The sequence below is a fragment of the Panicum virgatum genome, chromosome 5K (assembly GCF_016808335.1).
Source record: "Panicum virgatum strain AP13 chromosome 5K, P.virgatum_v5, whole genome shotgun sequence".
In the NCBI taxonomy this organism is placed as follows: domain Eukaryota; kingdom Viridiplantae; phylum Streptophyta; class Magnoliopsida; order Poales; family Poaceae; genus Panicum; species Panicum virgatum.
In genome coordinates, this window is record NC_053140.1 from 28785017 (window position 1) to 28811912 (window position 26896).

At 43.6% G+C, this 26896-nt stretch overlaps 2 protein-coding genes across 2 annotated transcripts; one reads left to right on the forward strand and one right to left on the reverse strand.

Annotated features, from left to right (window-relative positions):
- Positions 1-6942: 6942 nt before the first annotated feature.
- LOC120709829 (zinc finger BED domain-containing protein RICESLEEPER 2-like) lies at positions 6943-7773 on the forward strand. The gene has a single exon (XM_039995469.1). It carries the CDS (start codon positions 6943-6945, stop codon positions 7771-7773), a length of 831 nt encoding a protein of 276 aa, XP_039851403.1.
- Positions 7774-8774: 1001 nt separating this feature from the next.
- On the reverse strand, positions 8775-15469 carry LOC120707050 (alpha-galactosidase mel1-like). The gene is made up of 14 exons (XM_039991818.1): positions 15290-15469; positions 14293-14440; positions 13931-14188; positions 13085-13259; positions 12875-12936; positions 12625-12788; positions 12398-12495; positions 11621-11679; positions 11394-11528; positions 11056-11306; positions 10827-10986; positions 10607-10685; positions 10490-10531; positions 8775-9160 (listed from the first exon to the last, which is right to left on the reverse strand). The coding sequence occupies exons 1-14, from the start codon at positions 15376-15378 to the stop codon at positions 8943-8945; spliced, it is 1938 nt and encodes a 645-aa protein (XP_039847752.1). The 5' UTR covers positions 15379-15469; the 3' UTR covers positions 8775-8942.
- Between the last annotated feature and the right edge of the window lie 11427 nt (positions 15470-26896).

Genomic DNA, 26896 nt, shown 5'->3' on the forward strand with positions numbered 1-26896 from the left:
CACTCATTGAAATCTTAAGGTGACTCACCAGAAGTGCCTTTACCTGTCGTGGTTAGAAGAAAAGATAAGATAACACAAGAGTATTATCCCTATCGACTAATAGGTTTTCGAAAAGGTGGAAAGTTACACACTCTCAAGCGTCTTACCACGTTCTTACAAGTGCTCTTACCAAAGCAGTAAGGAATACAATCGATGGTGGCTTGTGAAAACTGTTGTTGTGGTGGTGTAATAATTGCAAGCTAAACCTATACTTACTAGAAGTATGTATGTGGAGTTTGGGAGGCTAAAATATATGTAGCAAGGATTAGCAATAATTCAATTCAGAAATTGCATGACTGAAAAGTAGTCCCAAGCTAGTCTGTATTGCCGGCCTAAACTAGTTTGAGATCTAGTTCCAGCCAGCAAAGATGATAAGACTAAACCAAGGAATCAAGTTCTAAAATTTCTCTTCTTTTCCTTCTATTTTCTATTTTTTTGGATGCAGCTTTTAGTACCTCTTTGCCTTTGCCTTTTTTCTCTTTCTTTTTTTTTTGTGTAATTCAGAACTGCATCAAGATAATATGAATTACAAGTTCTAGGATCAAAAGATCTGCACACATGAGCAATTTAAATGTCACGGTTCCATACTCAACGAATTCTTTGTCGCAGAGAAAACAGCAAGCAACGTGCAGTCCTAGATTTATTTATGTGCAAGCAAATATGTGAGTAAAACAATATGTTCATGCGCACACACCAAAAACCAATAAGGTCTCTTTTTTTTCTTTGCACAACGCAAAAACCAAACTGTTATGATGCAACACAAGGATCAAGAATTCACTCAAACTAGAATCAATCGACCTAGACACAGCAAACACAAAGACACACACGGGGGACTAAAATTTAAAAAAGCAATAAAAAACAATTGCAGCGACACAATGGGGTTATAGGATAGGGAAAACAAATCTTTTTTAGAGCTTTTTGTGGACTTTAGGTACTGAAATAAACTAATCTAAAGAGGGAAAAACAGCAATATACATCATGGGAACCCTGGTCAAATCTGATACCAATTGATAGAGCCACGCGGCGATCATGCGAGAGGTAGATAAGTTCGATTTGTGGAACACTCAACTCACGATCAAGGCTTCTAATCAGCGAGGACTCAAAACCTATAACCGTTACACATTTGCTCCAATGATTGATCAACCAGGCATGCCCGATTGATCTTCCTGCAAGCAAATCAAAGAACACAAGTAAGAACCCAGTAAAGATGCAGTCTGAAATTGCCAATATAAGGATTAAGTAAATCTGAAATATGTGGTTCAAGCTCTCAACATGAAAGGACTAATTAACACAATTGCGAAGAACAAGAACAAGGGCTCTGGATCACCGTAAAAGGACTAATTGCCACAGTTATAATGAACGATTTAGTTTCTCTATGGAAAACTAAACTCAAACAAAATCTAAAACCCTAATGTGGTGCTTGCTACTGAAGATGCCAAATTTAGTGCATGGATACCCCTCTAGACGCACCCCTATTGGGCTCCAACACGATACACGGGCCCTCGACCCAAAAGTGGTGGCACAACACTGTTGGTATTTTGTAACGTCACGAATAAAATCCGCAAGCGCACGAATACCACTGTAGCTTTCATCCAGGAATATTCCAGGGTATCGTATCCACTGAGGAATGTGACTACACTATCCACGGGTTCAGGCTCATCCAAGGACACACACACACTCGTGTGGGAGAAACAGGGTAGAGAGGATTTCCTATGATTTAGAATCTATGCTTAAAAGAAAAAATAAATTCGCCTTGAACTTCGGGCTACTAGTTTTCCCTGACTTAATAAGCCCGTTATTCTGACAATTGTGCTTTGTTTCGTAATTGAACGTAGAGGATTACTGGGCAATGGATAGGGCTGTCACCACCTGCCGGCTACCTCTACAAATCGTGGGCATACAAAACAACCAAGTGGTAAAGTTTTGCCTAGACACCACGTCTATGCTATTCCGTACTGATCCTAACCTTGGCCAAGATTATCCATCTCTATCAGGAGTCTTAAGCTAGGATCATTCGGTACTGTAAGCCAACACTCATTCCAGTAAAGAAAGAAGCTAGAACTTGCAATTAAACTCTAATTCAAAATAAGGAAGTCACGAACAATTACAATGATCGAATAAGCATCCGTCAAGGTACAAGCGGAGAAGAGTGCCGACCAGCCCGGCACTTCCCCCGACTCCTCCTCACTCTCTCCCTATTTTCCTACACTCCTAGACTGCCTAGAGCACCTAGGATGAACTCCCAAGCTCCAAATGAAGAAGAGAGGTGTTGGTGTGTTCCCCATTTGCACCCCTCCCTCTCATATATATATATATATATATATATATATATATATATATATATATATATATATATAGGGAGGAGCCACGTGAGTTCTTCCACAAGGATGAGCTGAAGCTGCCTGGAACCGACCTTCTCCTCCAACCAGCTGCTGCCACGTGAAAGACTTGTGGCAGTAGGGCCCACTGGGCTGTCGGCCGACTAGGGTAGTCGATAGGCCACCCAGTGGGGCTAACCGACCTCAGTCTTGTCCTAATGCGTTGTCCTCTGGGTCCACTTGTCAATAGCGCGAGGCATGGTTTCTGGTGTGTCAGTTCCTTGTTCTGATGGGCTCTCCAATCCTTGTACTAACATGTGTCACGCTCTGATTCATCGAAACATCGAGCCTTGGATCTTGCCTCACCAACATCTATGGAATTTGTTAATAAATAAACCTGTGCTAGCATTTATCCCACAATATGTTTGATTTTTGTGCAGGAGTTGATGGTCAAACATGGTCAATATAGACAGTCAACAAGCACCTAGCAGATTCTGGACGTGCAATTGCCGATGACTCTGAACATATATGGACCAGACTCTGGTGGCATTGCAAAGGGTATGAAATTATCTTTCCAACTATATAAAAAACTCCCAAAACGGACTCCATATGTGTCTGTGGCGTCGTATTTAGTGCAGACTATTTCTGGAATCCAAGAAGCAAACAAAGTCCAACTTGAAGACGATTCGGACTTCAGCGTGTATGTATCCAATGTAGTGATGTACTCATCAATTTCCCTACACCTTATTGTGCCCCTGAATTATCCGAGTGTCCAAGCCATGCTGATATTGATGAGAGGACAAACATCCAATGTCTAGGATTCACTCGATGTCTAGTGTGGATTTACTCTATATGCAATCATGTAAGTCTACCCATGGTTTGCATGAGCAAATCTGATAACCCTTTATTAAGCTACCTTAATGATTTAAGTGTCGGGCTAATTTTAAGGAATTTGACGAAACTGGTGATCCTATCAGGTTGTGCTTTTCATAAACACCATTGGTTGACATTCCCTTGAACTGTTTATTGAAATGCCTCTTAGGAGATGTATGTTTTATTCTTCACAGAATTAGACAACCCTTGCATAACCTACTAATCATTCAATTTGAGTTGCTGCATAACCTAATTTTCAGTCCCAGGTTTTTATATGTGGTTCTCTATATCACATATGTGCCATCCAAGTTCTTCTCAGAATTAGTCAACTGATTTGTTTTTTATGTGGTTCTCTACATGACATATATGCCATCCCAGTTTTGCAACCCAAGGTGTTTGATATAATAATTTCTGAGTAAAATATAATTTCATGACACCAAATATTAATCCATATGCTCGGTTCCAACTACAGGCAACAGATTTCTTTTGTCTCTATTTTTTTCCCATCCAACTAGATATAACTACAAACCTAATCCTGTTGTTGACTTTTCTCACTTTGGTTACACAATGATCGTTAGCTATCAAACTGTCTATCCATCATCCATGGAAAAAATATTCGATAGTTCTTTGAGACCGGTTGCAACATTAATTATAGGGAAGGCCTTTCCTGGATGATGATGATGCTTGAAATTGTGCCACTTGAAATTATGCCTAACCTTCTGTATACCTTTTAATTTAACCTTCATACTAAATAATTGTATCTTTTTGTTATAGGCACGCCAGTAGTGCATACCATTTTACTATTAAAGAGCCAGAGGCCCCTCTCACACCTAAGATGGTCGGGATTGGCTCAAGGTCTCATAGTTGTCGCTCAAGTTCAGCGGACATATATGACTGCATGATATGAATGCAGCTGTGTGATGTAAATTAGGAATTTTAGCATAAAGATGATATGGTAAGAATTTCTTGGTCATAGCTATTCTCTATCTAACATCAGATAATGAGATGCATGATAGATGGATGAGTCATGTGGATTTTGGTATATTTACATCATATATTAGTGTGGGGAAGAGGCTAGAGTAGCTGGGTGAAGGAGCTGCTGTTGAAAATGAAGGACATTAAGGGTACTAGATAAATTGATAAACATTTTCTTAAATTGTAGCAAAACTACTGATGAGAACTACTGCAAATTGGTCATGTGCATATTTATATTTTGCATTTTAAGTTATACTTTTTTCCTAAATTATAAGGTTTTGTTGTTCTCTATGTCCCACAAATTGATGTTTAAAGTTTCACTTTTTCTTCTAAATGATAGGACTTACTAGAAAAAAATATCTTGTTCCATCTGATTTTTGTGGTAGAGTTTATCTGGCTACCATAGCTTAAAAATAGGGCTGAATCTATGTACGACAACTATTTCTTTGAATCAAAAAATATTGAATTTTTGTATGTATTTGCGGGTGTCACGTGGGCTTATTAATCAAGGTTTAAATACAGTAGAATCGGTCAGCTTCTTAATAATATACTAGGTGATTTTTCTGCGCGTTGCTGCGGAATTAAAAGAGTAGCTTCTAATTATCAATCAAGAATATTTTGCAAAAACTCAATCGAACACGTAGAAAAATGAAACTCGATTAGATAAACCTAGCAAACAAAATGGAGAAGAATAATGCGGCTACCAGGCCTGAAAGATGACAGGTCTTGAATCATTGCGCTGCGCTGATCGATTCCTCTTCACCTTCTAAATACCATTTGCTGCATTTATCCTTAATTATTATCATGAGTGGGTGCATTATCATATATTATCCTTAGTTGTTATCATGAGTGGGTGCATCAATGTTAGAAAGTAGAAAGATCACATAGATCAAGTCTAATCCAATGGATATATGAGCTCACTGGAAACAATCGAATGGTTAAAATAATGTCGATGATGTGGCTCGCTGAGGTTTGAGAGAAATTGATATTAATGCTTTGTAGTGGGGACCAATTATATAAGTTTTATAGATAGGAAAGATAATAAATAGTAAGTCTTTACTCAAAACACATATAGTTGACACCAAACAATAATTCTACCGGTCCCATGGCCCACATGGCACATGTCCGAGGCAAGGGCAATGATACCACCGCCTTTCTCCGTTGTGGGCTGGAACACGAAACAAGCCCATAAAATCCTCCGCGTCTCGTCACCTCGTCGTTCGTTTTGCCCCGGAGGGGTCTAGGGTTTGCTATCAATTCGGCCTTGTTCTTCCTTGCTGGGCCGAAGCGAGCGATTTCCATCCGAAGCGGTCCACACCAGTACACCACAACGATCTGCGTGAGGTGACGATGATCCCCACCCCTGCCCTCAATCTCTTCTCTTGCTTGCACCCAGGCTGCTGCAAACCCTGCCTCCCTCCGCCTCATCGGCCTCCATACCCTCTCTTCCATCTCTTTTAGTTGGTGGATTCTGCTGCATTCGTGTAAATTAATTTTCTGTGTTTCGCTGTCGTGTTTACTGCAGCCGCTTGCTTTGATTGGGCCTTAATTATATCAGGGGCTGGTCATTCGATCATGTGAGTGAATTGGGGTTTCCTGTGCATGTTTGATAAGAAGTGGCCCAAATCTCTCTCAATTTGGGCATGCTGTGTGTGCGTATGCTGTGCTACTAACTAGCAGGTTGCTCATCATCTTTCCTAATTAATCCATTATTAGAAAATATTTACTGTAGCATCACATTGTCAAATTATGACGCAATTAGGCTCAAAAGATTCGTCTCGCAATTTACACGCGAATTGTGCAATTAGTTTTTTATTTTGTTCACATTTAATACTTCATGCATTGTCCAAACATTTGATGTGACTTTTTGCCAAAAAAAATTTGCTAGATAAAATCAACCAGTTTCTAGTTTATTTTTTGGGCCTGCTGTTATCAACCGCATGTGATGGGAGAACATCTGAAGAAACAGGATGCAATTTTTTTTCTCGAACTAGAAAGGGTGGAATTTGGCGTGGTGTTTCTGATCTTATTTTAATCTGTTTCTTGTCAACTTGCTACCAGAATTTTCAGTCCAATATAATACTCGCGTTGTTTTAGGCACGGTTACAACATGCTACCAGAATTTATCAGAATTTTCAGTCTTATTCTCCTCAATGAGTTAGTGTGAGTTGTTTAAGGCACGTTTACAGCTCTTATTCTGAACGCACGCTTGATTTAGCTTGTGCCGAGGATCAATCATGTGGGACATATTTTCTACTCAATGCCTTCACAATAGTCCTTCACTTACATTATTGACTGAAGTTGCAGTACCATACTTTTTTTTTCTAGATCATCCTTTTTTATTGATAAATGTACTGCCTTCTTACTGGAAAGATTGAAATAGCTAGCTTAAACATGAATTTGTGATGCTAGAACCACTTCTGGGACATATATTGTTTGATACAATGGCCGACTGCTGTGATGCTGATGCTCTCAAACAATAAAAGGGCTGTGATGGTGAATGTGTATTCAATTTGTTGTGCATATGTGACGCGTTATGTTTTCACCAGATATTGCAGTTTCTTTAACTGCTGTGCGTGTTCTGATTTGACTACATTATATCTGACATGATTCTGTTTCTTCTTATCCTTCTACCTGTGTTGTTCTCAGAATGGGTGATCCAAACAGCAGCGACTCTTTGATAGTTCATTACAAATAGATGATTCATGGCACTGATACGATGTTCGAAGATTGCGAAATGATGCTTGGTAGCAATGAGATGGTTGATGGCTGTCAGATAATTAGTGGTGACACGATTGGTCATGGTGGCGAAATGATTCTTGATTACAAGGTGGTCGACATCCATGATAACAAGACGGCTCACGACAGCAACATGTTCCCTGGAATCTTTGCATACAGTTTTGGCTCAAAAATGGCTGGCACTAGCCATCTGAAGAGGCACATTACCCTGGGTCATTGTCCTGTGATCAAAGGTCAAGAATCTTCAGCAGGAGGCACAGACAATGGTGGTCAGGGTACCATAGTGAAGCCTTCTAAGAGGCGCCACACATGTGCTGGCTATGGAAATGCTCAATTCAATCCAGACCTTAGTTCATCACATCTGGCGAAGATGATCATTCTGCATGACTATCCCCTACATGTTGTTCAGCAGCCAACCTTCATATCCTTTATTGAGGGCCTACAGCCCCATTTCAAGGTGGTGACTACAAATGCGATGGAGGCAGAGGTTTATGCAATTTATCTGAAGGAAAGGGATAAATTGCTCAAGGAAGTTAGAAATATTCCAGGAAGGATAAATCTCACAATAGGATGGTGGACCACTAGCCAAACTCTTGGATATGTTTCAATTGCAGGGCAATTCATTGATTCTGAGTGGAAGATGCACCGAAAAATGCTCAACTTTGTGATGGCCCCTTGGCATTGTTCAGAGAATGCAGTTAGTGAAGCTATCAGCAGAAGCCTTACTCAGTGGAACATGACAGATAGATTATTCACCATTACTGGGAATTATGAGTCCTCCTCACATGATATCTACAGTGTGAATCTAAGAGATAGGTTATATTTTTAGAAAACTTTTGATACCCATTTCATAATTTTTTGACTTAAAATGAATTACTTATACATTTTTAGTGTAAAATTGAATATTTTAAATTTTTACAAAATGGAAAACCACCCTCAAAACCATCCCAGGGGCTAAATTTGTCCGGTTTTGACAGTTGGATGGCCTATTTTGTCCGGTTTTGTAGTTGAAGGTTGAAAATCCGACTTTTGCGATAGTTGGAGGGTGTAAACCGGACTTTTCCCTATTAGAAATGCATATGGTGTATAATATATATGATTTTTATGCTAATCAATATATTTATGTAGCTTCCGGTAGCACATATTTGCAAGTATATATATATCGACATACCCATATCGTGTATTGGTAATAAATAAATGTCGGTGGATGTTTTCTTATCATTGATGGAGTCGTTCGAGCTTTCGGTTCTCATTTGGCATAATAGTCTCATTTTAATGCTCTTTCAGTTTATAATATCGACAATGTTTTTAAGAATTAAGTAAATCTTTCTACTAATATATGCTTTATCATTTTGCAAATGTGAAAAAAAATTAGCTTAAGGGCCCACCGTATCCCGTTCGCTCTAGGGCCCTTAAAACACTAGAGCCGGCCCTGTTAGGAATGTTTTGTTGGTAGCTATATCGTAAGGTTGCAACTCAGTTATGCTTAGCGGGATGTTAAGCTGCATGCATGATCTGTCTCAGCTTGCTGGTTATTAAGTGCCTCTTTCAGTTTTCTGTGTTCACGTCCTGATACAATTCTTGCATTTTGCTTGTTATAAGTTCCGCCATGTGTTCATTCTGCATTTGCTATTTAGTTGTGAAGCTACTGCTGCTTGTGAGTCCTGCTCTCGTCAGATGATCCCATTCCACCAGTACAATATTTATCTATCTGTTACTATCTTGGTGACCAGATAATGTTTGTTCGTAGTATTTAATTATTTATTAACCTAAAAATTATGTTGCATGTTCCTCTGTTAATCATGAATAGCTGAAAATTGTACCACTAAATAGGAGCCACCGAGTCCAATTAGGACATCAAACAAAACATACTGTTCACCTTCCTTTTTTCCTTGTCTATTTTTCACTATTCTAATATAAAATCTTTCTGGCTTATCAATTTATGGGTTCCATATCCAACATACATTTGATCAACATATGGGTTCCAGTACCGCAATCTCAACATATGATTTCGAACACCATGGAGGCATGTGGATTAACCACTGCTGAAATCTCATCTTTCGTGAGACTGAAATTCTTCCCGCTCCAAACTTCAGTGCAGCTACATAGGTGTTTTCTCAACAATGCTCTTCTGAGAACTAGTCCAAGGTCTGACATTCGTGCAGCCATCTTCCTGCTCGTGGAGTCAAGGTTGAAGAATGCAAGATAGATTTCTCCTGCACCATGGAAGACGAAGCGTCAGCATATAAATATTTTCTCATGCATTACTCAAAAGAAAGAAATAGAAATGGTCCGCGCTTGAAGCTGAAACTATCTCAATTGGGAGTACAAATTCAACCAGGGCTAAATCTTTCATTTCTGAGTATTGCGATCAACAATCTCGGCAATTTCACACATTTCCAGTTTCCCAATCAAAGGAGTAATGAGATTGTCTATCTTTCCCATGGTTATGCACCATGCAAGAAATTCTGCTAACTTCTGGGCATATTTTATTCAAGTTATGAAAGGTAAATACTGTTAGATAACACAAATGAACACAACTTCAATATAATTTCGGCCAAAAGTCAAGTTACCAATTCTATAATAGTAAGAATTACAATGTTTTTGAGATTGTTTCCCGTTTTCTGCTAAAACCAAAAACTCAAATTTGAAATGCAATTGTATAAACCAGCAATATAAGATTTTATCAAACTACATGCAGAACTTTTTAGTTTATGAAAATTGAGGAAGATGATTGCACCATTGAAACATGAAAAGGAGTTAGGAAGACTATTTGTAAAGTAGTTTATTTCCTTGTAATTCAAATAAGAAACCACAAAAGCTTATCCACCTAAACTCAGATATGTGAAACAAGGTTATGTGCCACGTATCAGGCACATCCTCCAGGTTCTATCTGCCAATAAAAGGGTCTATGGATGATCCTAAACCATCCTATTCTTGTATATTTGTAAAATGAAGAATTAATGTAAAGGTTTCAGATGTTAAGACAGTTGGTAAGAATGGCCATGCTACTCTTGTGTCTAAGGCTGAAACTTCGGAGTTGCAAAAGATTGCTAAAACCGGAAATTGGTGATTGTTGAGGAAAAAACTACATGGTGGAGGTAGGCACATATAAATACTCTTTGTCTCGTTTCTCCCCTTACAGTTGAAGCTATGAAAGTCGGTTTTTGCATTCCCTGTCTAAATTATGCCATCCATGTTAGCCTAAGGTCTCTATTTTCGACGCTTGATTCTGCAGTCTTGGTGAGATTATGTGTCCTGTGGTTACTCTATGAATCATATCATGGTATATCTATCAAGATGTTTGCTAAATCCTTGGTGAGATCATATCATGGTCTATCTATCAAGATGTTTGCTAACAGAGCTGAAGCTCATGTACCATATTGAAACATTGCAATTCTGGTAGCAAATTATCATATATTTTACAAAGGCAACAATTAAAAGAATTTTGTATGTTAGTAATTGACATGCATATATATTCCTCACAGGCGTAAACCATTTCACAGGATTCCCTATTGAGTACATGTACATATAAGATAACTAACCTTTACTTCCAGTTGCAACCCATGCACAAGCTTCATTAGGACCTATTTCATAGAAAACTGTGATGACAGTGTAATGATTTCAATTAAATCACAACAAAGTTACGTAATATGTACCACCTTCGTTCCTTGATTTCACCGTGGCACACAATCCTGAATAGCTGCTCACAAGATTTCCATTCGCATTTAGCTCCCACATCTGTGCATTCACACATTCATGCGTAAGTTCTCATTCTTCACAAACTTCATGACTAGTAACGTGCTAAAGTTGTGTCCAGTAATCTTCACTATTCAAAAGATTGGGTTGGTGGTCTGGTGGTGATGGTAGAGATCTTATTACCTGTTTTGCATGCCACCTGCATGCAGAGAACATTGGAAACCTAATCTCTGAGGCAGTCCGCCTTTGACCAGCAGATGCATCCAAACAAGTATCACTGGTATTTCCAACTGAAAGACAGAACTTCAATTGGTGTTCCATGTTGTCCATGGTAATGATACCCCTACAATGTAGAAATTGTGTAAAAAAATCATTGAGTGAGCACTTCATTTATGAAGTGGATGGATCTTACGATGCAAGAAGTGGTTTTGCTTTCCCCAGGCAAAATGATATGCTTTTGTCATTCTGTATTTCATAGTTCCTGCATATATGATTTGGCTTCCCATCTTGTGAAAACATATACCATCCACTAGCTGTATCATCGTTGCAGGCAGTGAGACCAACAAACATTCCATCATTCTTTGTAAGGTCAACATGATAAGGTGACTTAAAGTGGACAGAATGTTCCTTTTTTGACGTCCTTTCACTGTACAGATAATGGAACTGAAAATGTCAACAGGTCAGCATACAGTACTTTTATGCCTACAAAAAGCACAAATCGTTTTGATAGAAATTCTCAAGTCAAGGTACCTCCATGTTATTTTTACTGTAGTGGTTTATCTTCAATAAAATAGGATTGGTAATTATGCTTAGTGTAATATCATCGAGATGTCTCAAATCTCCTCCATACATGAGAGGCGATTTAGCCATTGACCAAAGTGCTATCTGTAAGGTCAATCAAAGAAAAAAGAGTTCCTTATTATATAAAAAAGATATAGCACATTCAAAATTTTAAAACCAAAACGATCATCATCAACCTGTGTTTTCTGTTCATCAAGAGTAAGGTTACATTTCCTGTGAGGGCCTTGATTGACACCTGCACTAACAGAAGAAAAGGGTCTGTTTCTGATACAGCTGCATATCCATTATCTCATTTAGCATATTCTAGAAAAAAGGGGGAAAGAAGAAAAAACAAGATACAGATATGATGTACCTAAGAAAACATTTGAGCAGATGAGTTACATGTAGTTGAATAAATTAGTGCACCCTGTTGGTGTATATATGTACAGCCCATATGGCACATGTGTTAGGCCCATCTAGAGGCCCATTGACAGCTACTATATTGCCCACCCTTCTAGGGTTTGGAGGAATACACTGAGATTATTCTCTAGCACACCCAAACTCAAATCTAGATGGTGGGGGTGTACACCCACACCACCCATCAACTGAGCTAGGCTCAGTTCCACTCATCTGCTTGAATAAATGAATGCCTTTATCTAAATAACATAGGTATATAAGTTTAGTTATTCCGCATTTTCCTATATAGAATGAGATATTTCATACAACACTGTAACAGCATGTGCATCCATGAAGTTTGTGGAAGAATATATCTCCCTACCGGTGTGCTACAACTGTTTCCTGATGCCAAAATTCAGTAACATGTTTTCCTCAAAAGAAATTCGGTAACATGAGCATTTATCAGACTGTAGTTCGTTTTTTTCTGAAAATTGTGAGTTTGCTTCATGGTTAAAAGACACCGTGCAAGATGAAAATCAAGGATAATTTAATTTCTTCATATAAAGGTAATTTAGTACTTGGATCGGTAAGCCATCCAAATGGAAGCATGTCTAAGTCTGGCCAAGATCTTCCTCGCAACCCAGTGGCCCCTATCTTCTTTGCAGCAGCAAAGGAACTGTGTACAGCATGCAAACGGAAATATGGAATAAGTTCTTATTTACTAGACAATAAACAGATACAAGCTAAGGAAGATAATGAGAATGTAAAGAAACAAGACAAAGTAGAAAATATCTGTTCAATTTACCTTGACACAGAAAAATGTGAGCTCACATCATTCCAGTTATCCCAATCATCTCCAGTTATTCTGTACATATTAACATGATCACTAATATTCTCAGCTAAAGCTGGAGTGACTTCAGTTCCTGGTGAGAGGGACAGGATGATCGGACGATCAATCTCTTGCAATAGCTGCAATATAGGTATTAGCTGATCCCGGAAATCCACTGGTTTCATTGGAACTAGTATAAATAATTCTAGGATGGGGAGTTATTTACCTCGGAAATAGTGATGATTTCTTCTGGGCTATAATCTGTGCCGAAGATACAATCAACCTTCACTGCAAATGAAACAGAATGGTAAATATGAAAGGATTTGTTCAACAGTCAGGTTAGGCAGCACATGGGAAGGGCCAACAAAAACTTGAGATAACTCCATGCAATCCACAGGCCCATGCACCTAAAATGACATATAACCTATAAGCGTACCAAAATCAACACCCCAATCAGCATATTGTCGATAAATAGATCTTGAAAAGGCCCGTCCAGCTCCAGTATCTGTGTTAACACTCATAAATCCATGCGGCATCCATGCACAAGTTCTGTCAGTGAGACCTATGTCACGTGCTGTCCATTGACGGCCGTCCTCTATATACGGTTTTCCCTGAAAGAAACCATAAGAGAACACATCAAAAAGTTATAAACTAGAGTACATCAACTTCCATTTGCACTTGAATTTTGCTAGGTGTGATGCCCTGGTTTGAAGATTTATTTGTTGAATTATAGACAAAAGTTAAAATTTCACAGGAAAACACATAACGACTGAGTTATTCAGTTATTGAAAAGAAAACGTCACATAATATAAAATTACAGAAATGTCAGATATATAATTGAAAAATACTATGGGGGTACAACATTTCACACAATAGTAGTGAATCATGGAGAAGATAATTAAAGAAAAATTGGATGGCACTCAAGGGAACCATCCTCCACATTGCAATTTTCGAAAAATTGAAAAAAAAGATCACGTAGCTAGTACACATAAAGTTGAGTAATCCTGAAACATAAATTTCAAATTCATCTTTCATATCGAGACTCAAAGAAAAGCTAAGAATGGATTTTGTATATACAAGTTAAAATTAGCAATGATTATTGTTTTTTTAGTATAGAACATAATTTTTTTTAGCAAAGTATAAAAGATAATGTTAACAAGGACTAGTAGCAAAGTCGAGGGACCCTGATAAAATGAACACGTACCAAGTTTTGCCAAATAAAATTCTACTTTCAAAACACTTTTAGTTGTCATATATTAGCATATTAAAGGAGGAACATTACCGTCTTGATGTCCAAGATTGGCGTGTTTGCATTAACAGCTTGCACACTTATACCTTTCATCAAATGGATGCCAAATTTCAAGCCCATTGCATGGACCTTACTGGCAATCTGACTAAACCCTCTGTCAACTCTAGATGATGGAAACCTTTGAAGGTCCGGAAATGGTCGTCCCCATTCATCGATGTTATCAAATCCATATGAATCTGTGTGTGCCCCATCAACATACTTCCGGTACCAGAGGAAATCAATAACTGCATACTACATGAGATAGAATAAATAGTTAAATGAGTGGTCAGAATTATATGGATTCATATTTCTTATGATATTATCCATAGCCAAACTAAAGTATTCTGAAAAATAACCTGGTATCCATGTGGGAGTAACTTCTCTGCCAAGATCTGTGCATTTTGCAGGTATGAAATTTCATCCACAGTCCATGAAAAAGAGTCATATGAGTTCCAACCTCTTGGTGGCAACGCGGCAAGTTCTTCATTTGCCTGAGAAGTACCCCTGTAATTTACATGCATGAAAAAATGGTATTAGTCATTTTTCTTTAGTTATGTGTATCCTTGGTTACTATGGATCAAATCCAGAAGCTTTATAACTTGTAGTTTTTGGCACTTTCACAATAGTATTGCAGCATATTCCTCAATTTTTCATTGATGTTACGTTACAAAAAAAAAAGAGTGTTGGACAGAAGCAAAAGAGATATAAAAACACATAACTTATATGCACTTGATGAATTTTATTTCAGTAACATCTTTTAGAAAGACACTTGAAACAGTAAGGGTGCATAAATCAGGTCACAAAATTAAAACCTTATTCTATAGGATCAGTGTGAAGTAATGGACTTTTCAACCAAAACAGAGGTATTTTTATCAATACGCATAAACTATCAGTATTCTCATTTACTTGAAGCAGTGGACGCTAGAATTTTCTGCAGTTTAGACCATAAGGGTTGGTTCTGTACTTTTGTTATTCAATTCCGTGGTTGGGCAGGTACAGGACTTCAAGCATAAACTAAGCCCCCTGAGTTGAGTGTGAAATGGAATCAGGATGCTCAGTGATCAGATATGTCCTCCGACTGTTTAGTGAAACAATTAAGTGCTCTATAGATTTCAAGCATTTAGTATAAAAGTTACTCAGTCTAACAGAGTTGCTAATCAGATGCAAAATTGGCAACTCCATCAATGAACTACTTAATTGCTGAAGCGAAAATAGTGAGCTCTGGAGCACCATCAATTATTAGCACCGTATTTCCGGATTTAACCGGAGAACCGATGCAAACCAAATACAAAACATCCATCCAATATGGGATAATAATCCACCAGAGATGGCTTCAACAGTTTGCGTACAAACCAGAGGAAGACGAAAAGAACGAGGACGAGGAGGGCGCAGCAGAAGCGGTGATGCTGCCATGGCTGAGGGGAGGAAGGCCCCATGCCCATTCCTGCCGGCCGCCGAACAGGAGGAAGACAGAGCGAGAGAGAGAGAGAGAGAGAGAGAGAGAGAGGTGGCACTAATGGAGTGAGGGGCAGTGGGTTGTTGGGCAGTGACTGTAGTAGGTGGTGCGTCTGTAGCGCGATGTGTCATCTCCCGAGGAGGTCCCGGCAGCATCTGTTCGGCTGCATGTTTTTCAGACTCTTCGCGGCGGGCGGCCCATAGACCCCCTAGCGCCCATGACTTTTCAGTCTCTTGGCGGCCCATGCAGCCCACAGAGCCTAACAACACTAGCCGCAGGGAAGAGGAATGAAGACGTTCAGTAATTCAGATGATCAGAGCACGCGGCCAGCGAAAAATCGAATGACGACGGTAAGGAGCCACGAAGTCCAGTACTAGCCCGCGGAGCCGAGTATGGTCGGCAACCATGCCGGATTAAATTCCAGCCGGTAAATCTATCACCGACACACAAAAAAAAAGAATTTCAATAGACAGGTCCCTTTTCTGTTTGTTTTGTTTCTCATGTGTCATGGCAATTATTGATTCCGTATAGAATGAGAAGATAAGGGTGCGTTTGGTTGGAGACCTATGTAGAATGGAACGGTTTCATTCCAGATTTCAGGAATGGAATGGCTCTATGCTATGTGTTTGGTTAGAGGGATGGAACGGTTCCATTTCTTGTTTAGTTGCAGGTACGAGCGTGAATCTGTTATTAGTCCGTTAACCGCCGTTAGTGGGGCCCGTCTGTCAGTCGCACTATTCCTCTTCCTCTCTCTCCTTGATTCCCTCTTCCTCTCTCCCTCTCTCTTACCGATTCCCTCGCGCGCGTCGCCGTGTTCCCTCCCTCGCGCCGCCCGGCTCCGCCCCCAGTGCCGCCGGACCCTGCGCTCCTCTGCGGCCGTGCTCCGCCCGAGATCCGTCGGCGGCCGCACTCCCCCCCCCGGCCCGAGCTCCGGCCACAACCGCGCTCCGCCCGCACTCCTCTGCAGCCGTGCTTCGCCCGAGATCCGCCGGCGGCCCAATTCCCCTGGCGGCCGCATTCCCCCGGCCCGAGCTCCTCCTCGGCCGATGTAACACCTGCCTCGCGGACAGTCCGCGAGGGGACGGCGGACAGTCCGCCAGGCATGGCCCAGATATTTATCTGGATGGATGCGGGACCCACTTGTCGGTTCTCTCTTCCTCCTCATTTCGTCCAGAGCAGAGCGGAGCTCGAACTCCCGCGCCATCGTCGCCCCCTTACTTCGATCTCCCTCTTCCGCCCACCAAACCTCGATTCCTCGCGCTGGAACCTTCCTCAGCACCTCCTCCACCTTCCCCAAACTCTAGACCGGCTTCTCCCCGGCCGGAATCGCCCCCACCACCACCGGACACTATTGGAGGTGCTTGAAGCTTGCTCCACCGTCGATCCGCCTCTCCGGTCGTCCTCCACTCGAACCGACCTCGGAAATGGATTCGTGGTGAGTTCCTTGTGCTTCCCAGTCTTTTTCCTCTTCCATGGCGCGTCGCCGGCGCCGGAGTACGGCCGCCGCCGTCGCCGCCGCCCTTGCTGCCACCTGGGGGCGAGGGTCAGAAATTAGGTATCGCGGACGGTCCGCCTGGGAGGCGTGGACGGTCCGCCGGTCAGGTTAGGTTTTGTCCAGAGACGATGTTGTCCCTGGTAGTTTAGGAAAATTGAATTGCGGACAGTCCGCTATAAGGGAGCGGACGGTCCGCCGTTGAAGCTTGAATTTGTTCCAGGGACGATGTCTCTGGTGGTGTTCGCGGAATTGAACTGCGGACGGTCCGCCACTTGGGCGCGGACAGTCCGCAGTAGAGTCTAGGAAATTGTCCAGAGACGTTGCCGTCTCTGGTGGATTGAGTATTTGAACTGCGGACGGTCCGCCAGGGGTGGCCGGACAGTCCGCAGGTAGAATTGGAAAGTGTTCCAGAGACGACGTTGTCTCTGATGGGTCGGTAGGGTAGTACGGCGGACGGTCCGCCACTTGGGCGCGGACAGTCCGCAGGGTATTTCAGTAAAAGTAAAATAGTCACATCTTTGGGCTGCACTCATTTATTTCATATGCATACGTGTAGCATCCGCATCGGAAGGCGCCATATTTGAGGTGATCGCGGCACCGCAGGAGCAGCCGACGCAAGCCCAAGAGGAGAGGTGTGAGCACCCGGCCCAAGGCCCGGTTGATCCTAGTGTTGAGCAACAGGCGCAAGGCAAGCCCCGGTGCATGTCCTATTAATTTAAATTATGACTCACTATGTATAAGTTTTACCTATTACTTGTGCATTACGTATTAGGGATTGATTGGAACCCTAGCTGCATAATCCCTAGGTTTCCTCGAGTTTACTAGAAAGTCTAGGTCGATAGCGGTGCTAGGCTAAATAAGTCTGGTAGAAGTCGGGGTGGCTTCGTGTCACTCGCGAGACACAGGAAACTTTAGAAGCCGAGTAATTGTCGGTTACTCGCGAGATACATTATTGTCTTTGTACATCATTATTGTTGAAGTGGTTTGAAATGGTTATGGAGATGTGAGACCGGGCGGGGATGAGGGTATTAGGTTTGGCAGCAGGACAGGGTTTCTGGGTGTCTTAGCCTCATCCGTGTCGATTAAGGACCGGTCGTTGTGGCAGTGCTGATCGCGGATTGAATTGTACTAACCGCATACCGGGAGTAGGAGGTAGTCGAAACCGGTAAGCCGAGTACTGCCTTGTTTCGAAAGTACAGGAACCCGCACCCAACTCCTGGGGCGAGTCGAGTAGTCGCGGAGAATTGGGATGCATATGTTTACTTTTGGTGGTCTCACGTTGAGCTCGGCTGACCATATGTCGTTGAGTTGGTTCCTGTAGTTCGAGGCGGGAGGGGAATGGTTGGCATGTATAGTCCGACGGGGCAAATACGTGCCGTGTTGGTTAGGTCCACCTTGCAAGGAAAAATCGAATCGATTCGCCGTGTCTCGCGGATATGAGGGCCTTGATCTCTTTGTCACCTCGTAGCAAATGAGTTAGGATGGTAGAGATATGAAAAATGGATACTATACTGAATCTTAAATTGGGTGCTTTAACATGTGTGTGTAGACAGGCAAACAATAGTGAGAGTCTATCTATATAGAAAATGCAGCTAAAACATTGAAAGTAAGAATACACCTCCAGATGCTATTTCTGCAGAATAACCACCAGCCAAAAGCCTTGCATGTCTAGTTAGGTGGGCTAAGTTATACCCACTGGTCGGGTAAGCCTTGCTGAGTATTAGTATACTCAGGGTTTGTTGCCAACATTATTTCAGGACACACAGACGTAGACTTCTGTCCCTGCTGCGCCAAGTTCATCCGCCGTGATGCCGAGGGATGGGCGGTCGTGGAGCCAGACGTTTAGTTAGGGATCTCCCTAGGGCACATTTCTGGTAGTTGTAGGCCCTTTCCTTTAGTTGAAACCGGATTTCAGTAAGGCAAAGTTTGTAAATTATGTATTTATTCAAACTTGGTTTGTAAAACACAAGGTAAAATCTTATGTATATTTGTTGTATTTTCAAATATGTGTCGTGCTTGTACCATCTGCGCCCACCTTCGCGTGGGACTATCGGTGATGTTTCGATCGGGACGTGGGTTGCGAAAGGATCGCCAAATTAAGCCGTTAAGCTAATGAGCCTGATGTGTTCAAATGACGGCAATTACGCTTAATTAGAGTTTTAATTTGCCGGTTCTGTAACAGCTGGTATCAGATCCGAAACGCACCGAGGGTGGTACAGGCATGACTAATTTCAAGTTTTTCTAAAAATATAAAAAAATGAATTTTGAGCATAGGGCGAGCATGCATCTCATTCTTGTAGTATTTTTGGGTTTTTCCGTAGGAGCCGGTGGGGGTGTGAGTCTACGATCCTAAGGACCTTTGTGGATGACGTGCGGATTGAAAGATTTATTATGGGGAGGTGGGAAAGGTTGTGAAAGTGTCGTCGGCCGGACCGGAGGCACTGTGGCGTAGTTAAAGTGTGTTCAGCGGACAGTCCGGTCAGGACCCACGGACGGTCCGCCGGACATTGAGAAAAATTTACCAGAACCGGTTGGAACTGAGTCTGGTTGACATTGTGTACAGCGGACGGTCCGCAGATTCTCCGCAGACAGTCCGGTTAGATGTATTTTTGGTACAGCGGACGGTCCGACCATGTACTGCGGACGGTCCGCCATACCCTTTTCGGCTGGACCAGGGCAGATCGGTCAGACCGACCGGTTGCACCGATCGATCGCCTGGCCCCGCTTGCTAGTATTATTCAAAATTGCTTTGAAGCTCTACATTCTGCATTGTCCCATGAATAGAGAAGATTAGTTGTTGTTGGTAATGTTTTAATTTATCCGATTAATGGCATTTACCTTGTCATGGTTGAATGCAGAATGGGAGAACCACCGAACCCTCCTGAGTTGGTCCAGGCCATTGCGGCCATACTCACCGGGCGCGATGAGCAGACTGCACTCCTCCGTGAACTTGTGGCGCAGGGCAGAGCGCCGCAGCCTAGACATCACCACCAGCCGCCTGCTCCTGGATATCCAGAGTTTCTGGCTACTCAACCACCGCTCTTCCATAAGGCGGATGAACCACTGGAGGCAGACAGCTGGCTTCAGACTATCGAGTCTAAATTCACCCTGCACTAGTACAATGATGGGGACAAGGCAGGATTTGCCGCTCAGCAGCTTAGGAGCCCAGCACGTACATGGTGGGACAATCATGTGGTAATGTTCCCCGCGGACACCCGTTTCACTTGGGCATAGTTCAAGGAAGCCTTCAGGGCACATCACATTCCAGCGGGGGTGATTAAAAGGAAGCTCACAGAGTTCTTGGCCCTGAAGCAGGGCAATAACAGTGTGCTGCAGTATTCCCAGGCCTTCAACACTCTATCACAGTATACCGGGTACCATGTGGATACTGATGAGAAGAAGCAGGCCTGTTTCAGGCAGGGGCTCAGCAGCAAGCTCCAGGATCGCTTGGCGATGGTCAGGTTCGACAGTTTCAGTGAGCTAGTCAATGGGGCTATCATACAGGAGGACGCCCATCTAGCTCACAAGGCAGAAAAGAAGAGAAAGACGCCGGCAGCGGGATCTTCTAGCAGTGCTCCTCAGAGGTTTCGCTTGGTGCAGTCGGGCCCACAGCGAGCCCCCTTTCAGCACCAGCCACAGCAGCAGTGGGGATATAGGCCCTCTCAGTACACTCAGCCACAGGGGACAGTCAGGCCTCCTGCTCCTCAGCAGAATGAGCAGAAGGTCTGGGTGCAGCAGCCGGGGGTGCGCCCCAATTTGTTCCCTTGCTACAACTGTGGACAGCTTGGTCACTTTGCACGGAACTGTCCAATGCCGCCCAAGCAAGGCCAGCAGTCGAGCCAGCAGGGTCAGAAGTAGCAAGTGGCTCACTTCAAGCCAGGACAGGTGCACTACACCACCCTCGAGGGTATTCCTGAGGGAGCTCCAGTGATGGCGGGTACGTTCTCAGTAAATGAACAACCCGTTACAGTATTATTTGATTCAGGGGCGTCTCATACCTTTATTAGCAAGGGGTGTATTGTTAGACTGGGATTAAAAATCGAAAGCATGCCCAAGCCATACCACATTCATTCGCCTGGGGGGAAGTTAATCACCAATCAGTTTGTTAAGCAAGTACCCCTACAGTTGCAAGGAAAATTTTTCCCTATGGCCCTGATAATGTTACCAACCCAAAGGATAGATATTATATTGGGTATGAACTGGATGGATGGTCAGGGAGTTACTCTGGACACGACCTCACAATCTGTGCATATCAACTCCTCTATTCATGGTAGTATGACTTCGAATTTAAGGGATCCAGCGTCTTTGACTCATGCGGTGCACCACGCCGAGGGCAAGAAACTAGAGGATATACCAGTGGTGTGTGAATATCCAGACATCTTTCCGGATGATTTGCCTGGAATGCCACCTGATCGTGACGTGGAGTTTACCATTGAATTGCAACCGGGTACGGCACCGATTTCTAGGAGGCCTTACCGGATGCCACCCAATGAGCTGGCGGAGTTAAAGAAACAATTACAGGAATTGCTTGATAAGGGTTATATCTATCCTAGCACGTCACATTGGGGCTGTCTTGCACTCTTTGTGAAAAAGAAAGATGAAAGCCTCAGGTTGTGTGTGGACTATAGACTTCTGAATGCTGTCACAATCAAGAATAAGTATCCACTTCCCCGGATCGATATCTTGTTTGATCAGCTATTCGGGGCCAAAGTATTCTCCAAGATTGATCTCCGCTCTGGCAATTATCAGATAAAGATTAGAGCTGAGGATATTCTCAAGACGGCTTTTTCCACCAGATACGGACTTTTTGAATATCTGGTTATGTCTTTCGGGCTGACGAATGCCCCTGCTCATTTCATGTATCTCATGAATTCGGTGTTCATGCCTGAGCTAGATAAGTTCGTCGTGATTTTCATTGATGACATTCTGATATTTTCTAAGAATGAAGAAGAACATGCAGAACATCTCCGCATTGTGCTTCAGCGCCTGCGGGAGCACAAGCTGTACGCCAAATTCAGTAAACGTGATTTCTGGCTCGAGGAAGTCCAGTTCTTGGGCCACATCATCTCAGACAAGGGGATTTCTGTTGATCCTAGCAAGATTCGGGATGTCCTAAATTGGAAGACTCCAGAGTCTGTTTCAGAGATCCGGAGTTTCCTTGGGCTAGCAGGGTATTACCGGCGGTTTGTTCCGAACTTCTCAAAAATTGCTAGACCCATGACTGAACTACTCAAGAAAGGGGTGAGATTTACTTGGGACGCCAAATGCGAGCAGGCTTTTCAGACTCTGAGAAGACTTCTGACGTCTGCCCCTGTCCTCGCTCAGCCAGATATTACCCGGCCTTTTGATGTGTACTGTGATGCATCAGGTACGGGCCTAGGCTGCGTGCTTATGCAGGATCAGCGAGTGATTGCCTATGCCTCCAGAGCCCTCAGACGGCATGAAGAGAATTATGCCACTCATGATCTGGAATTAGCAGCAGTGGTGCATGCATTAAAGATTTGGCGCCATTACCTTCTGGGAAATCCAGTGCATATATACTCAGACCACAAGAGTCTTAAGTATATATTCACCCAGAGCGAGTTGAATTTGCGCCAGAGACGGTGGTTGGAATTGATTAAGGATTATGATCTGGAAATCCATTATCACCCGGGTAAGGCTAATGTGGTAGCAGATGCATTGAGCAGAAAGGCAAGTTGCAACTGCATCTCAGCAACACCTATGCAAGCAACTCTATACCAAGAGATGGAGAAGTTGAATCTGGCTATAGTAGCTGAGGGTACACTTACCAATATTACCCACACTCCAACAATGCGGGATCAAATTATTGCAGCTCAAACAAATAATATTGGCATGGAAAAGATTAGGCAGAGGCTCAGGGAAAGTGATCCTCGTGTGGCATGTTTTCAGCTAGATGGCGAGGGTGTGTTATGGTTTAAGAACCGGCTGGTGGTACCTAAGGATTTAGAACTCCGGAAACAAATTCTTGATGAGGCTCACCTCTCTAGGTATTCTATCCATCCTGGCAGCAACAAGATGTATCAGGATCTGAAACAGCGGTTTTGGTTGACAAGGATGAAGAGGGAAATCGCTAGTTATGTGTCAGAATGTGACACCTATCGGAGGGTTAAGGCTAGCCATTTGAGATCAGCCGGCCCTTTACAGCCCTTAAGTATTCCATCCTGGAAATGGGAAGACATCAGTATGGATTTCATTGTGGGTTTACCCAAAACTTCCAAGGGACATGATTCCATATGGGTTATTGTGGATCGCCTTACCAAGTCGGCTCATTTTCTGCCGGTAAAGACAACACATACGGCAAAACAATATGCACAATTGTATATGGACCGTATTGTGAGTCTCCATGGAATTCCAAAGACAATCATTTCGGACCGGGGTACTCAATTCATAGCTCGGTTTTGGGAACATTTTCATGCCGCTCTTGGTACACAACTGATCCGCAGTTCAGCCTATCATCCCCAGACAGATGGCCAGACAAAGAGAATCAATCAGATTCTGGAGGATATGCTCAGAGCTTGTGCACTCACCTACAGTCAGAAATGGGATGAATGCCTACCTTTAGCCGAGTTCGCTTATAACAATAGCTATCAGGAGAGCATCAGAATGGCTCCATTTGAGGCATTATATGGACGTAAGTGCAGAATGCCATTGAATTGGTCAGAAGCTGGGGAAAGGACTTTCTTTGGGCCCGATATGGTAAATGAAGCAGAAGAGCTGGTTCGGGTTATTCAGGACAATTTGAAGATTGCCCAATCCCGACAAAAGAGTTATGCAGACAAGAAGCGTCAATCTATCCTGTTTCAAGTGGGGGATCATGTCTACTTGTGGGTGTCTCCAATGAAAGGGGTTCAACGGTTCGGGGTGAGGGGAAAGCTCGCACCTCGCTATGTTGGGCCTTTTCTTATTGTTGAGCAATATGGGCCAGTGGCATACCGTTTGGAACTTCCTGCCCACTTATCCGCAGTTCATAATATATTCCACGTATCTCAGCTCAGGAAGTGCCTCCATGTTCCAGAGAAGGTGCTTGACATTGAGAAACTACAAGTGGAACCCGATCTTGTCTATCCCGAATATCCAATCAAAATTGTGGATCACAAAACCAGGGTCACTCGGAATCAAACCAGTGATTTCTATAAAGTGCAATGGAGCAATCACTCCGAGCGGGAAGCTACTTGGGAGACAGAGGAATTTGTTCGGGCTAAATGTCCAGAATTGCTGCAAGCCTATCGAGGTACACACCAATTCATAGCTCCCCTTTTTGCCATTCATTAAATCTCGGGGCGAGATTTCTTTTAGGGGGTAGGATTGTAACACCTGCCTTGCGGACAGTCCGCGAGGGGACGGCGGACAGTCCGCCAGGCATGGCCCAGATATTTATCTGGATAGATGCGGGACCCACCTGTCGGTTCTCTCTTCCTCCTCATTTCGTCCAGAGCCGAGCGGAGCTCGAGCTCCCGCGCCATCGTCGCCCCCTTACTTCGATCTCACTCCTCCACCCACCAAACCTTGATTCCTCACGCAGGAACCTTCCTCGGCACCTCCTCCACCTTCCCCAAACTCTAGACCGGCTTCTCCCCGGCCGGAATCACCCCCACCACCACTGGTCACCATTGGAGGTGCTTGAAGCTTGCTCCACCATCGATCCGCCTCTCCGGTCGTCCTCCACTCGAACCGACCACGGAAATGGATTCGTGGTGAGTTCTTTGTGCTTCCCATTCTTTTTCCTCTTCCATGGCGCGTCGCCGGCGCCGGAGTACGGCCGCCGCCGTCGCCGCCGCCCTTGCTGCCACCTGGGGGCGAGGGTCAGAAATTAGGTATCGCGGATGGTCCGCCTGGGAGGCGCGGACGGTCCGCCGGTCAGGTTAGGTTTTGTCCTGAGACGATGTTGCCTCTGGTAGTTTAGGAAAATTGAATTGCGGACAGTCCGCTATAGGGGAGCGGACGGTCCGCCGTTGAAGCTTGAATTTGTTCCAGGGACGATGTCTCTGGTGGTGTTCACGGAATTGAACTACGGACGGTCCGCCACTTGGGCGCGGATAGTCTGCAGTAGAGTCTAGGAAATTGTCCAGAGACGTTGCCGTCTCTGGTGGATTGAGTACTTGAACTGCGGACGGTCCGCCAGGGGTGGCCGGACAGTCCGCAGGTAGAATTGGAAAGTGTTCCAGAGACGTTGTTGTCTCTGATGGGTCGGTAGGGTAGTACGGCGGACGGTCCGCCACTTGGGCGTGGACAGTCCGCAGGGTATTTCAGTAAAAGTAAAATAGTCACATCTTTGGGATGCACTCATTTATTTCATATGCATACGTGTAGCATCCGCATCGGAGGGCTCCATATTTGAGGTGATCGCGGCACCGCAGGAGCAGCCGACGCAAGCCCAAGAGGAGAGGTGTGAGCACTCGGCCCAAGGCCCGGTTGATCCTAGTGTTGAGCAACAGGTGCAAGGCAAGCCCCGGTGCATGTCCTATTAATTTAAATTATGACTCACTATGTATAAGTTTTACCTATTACTTGTGCATTACGTATTAGGGATTGATTGGAACCCTAGCTGCATAATCCCTAGGTTTCCTTGAGTTTACTAGAAAGTCTAGGTCGATAGCGGTGCTAGGCTAAATAAGTCCGGTAGAAGTCGGGTGGCTTCGTGTCACTCGCGAGACACAGGAAACTTTAGAAGCCGAGTAATTGTCGGTTACTCGCGAGATATATTTTTGTCTTTGTACATCAGTATTGTTGAAGTGGTTTGAAATGGTTATGGAGATGTGAGACCGGGCGGGGATGAGGGTATTAGGTTTGGCAGCAGGACAGGGTTCCTGGGTATCTTAGCCCCGTCCGTGTCGATTAAGGACCCGTCGTTGTGGCAGTGCTGATCGGGGATTGAATTGTACTAACCGCATACCGGGAGTAGGAGGTAGTCGAAACCGGTAAGCCGAGTACTGCCTTGTTTCGAAAGTAAAGGAACCCGCACCCAACTCCTGGGGCGAGTCGAGTAGTCGCGGAGAATTGGGATGCATATGTTTACTTTTGGTGGTCTCACGTTGAGCTCGGCTGATCATATGTCGTTGAGCTGGTTCCTGTAGTTCGAGGCGGGGAGGGGAATGGTTGGCATGTATAGTCCGACAGGGCAAATACGTGCCGTGTTGGTTAGGTCCACCTTGCAAGGAAAAATCGAATCGATTCGCCATGTCTCGCGGATATGAGGGCCTTGATCTCTTTGTCACCTCGTAGCAAATGAGTTAGGATGGTAGAGATATGAAAAATGGATACTATACTGAATCTTAAATTAGGTGCTTCAACATGTGTGTGTAGACAGGTAAACAATAGTGAGAGTCTATCTATATAGAAAATGCAGCTAAAATATTGAAAGTAAGGATACACCTCCAGATGCTATTTCTGCAGAATAACCACCAGCCAAAAGCCTTGCATGTCTAGTTAGGTGGGCTAAGTTATACCCACTGGTCGGGTAAGCCTTGCTGAGTATTAGTATACTCAGGGTTTGTTGCCAACATTATTTCAGGACACACAGACGTAGACTTCTGTCCCTGCTGCGCCAAGTTAATCCGCCGTGATGCCGAGGGATGGGCGGTCGTGGAGCCAGTCGTTTAGTTAGGGATCTCCCTAGGGCACATTTCTGGTAGTTGTAGGCCCTTTCCTTTGGTTGAAACCGGATTTCAGTAAGGCAAAGTTTGTAAATTATGTATTTATTCAAACTTGGTTTGTAAAACACAAGGTAAAATCTTATGTATATTTGTTGTATTTTCAAATATGTGTCGTGCGTGTACCATCTGCGCCCACCTTCGCGTGGGACTATCGGTGATGTTTCGATCGGGACGTGGGTTGCGAAAGGATCGCCAAATTAAGCCGTTAAGCTAATGAGCCTGATGTGTTCAAATGACGGCCATTACGCTTAATTAGAGTTTTAATTTGGCGGTTCTGTCACAGCCGAGCTCCACCGGCGACCGAGCTCCACCCGGCCCGAGCTCCAGCCACGGTC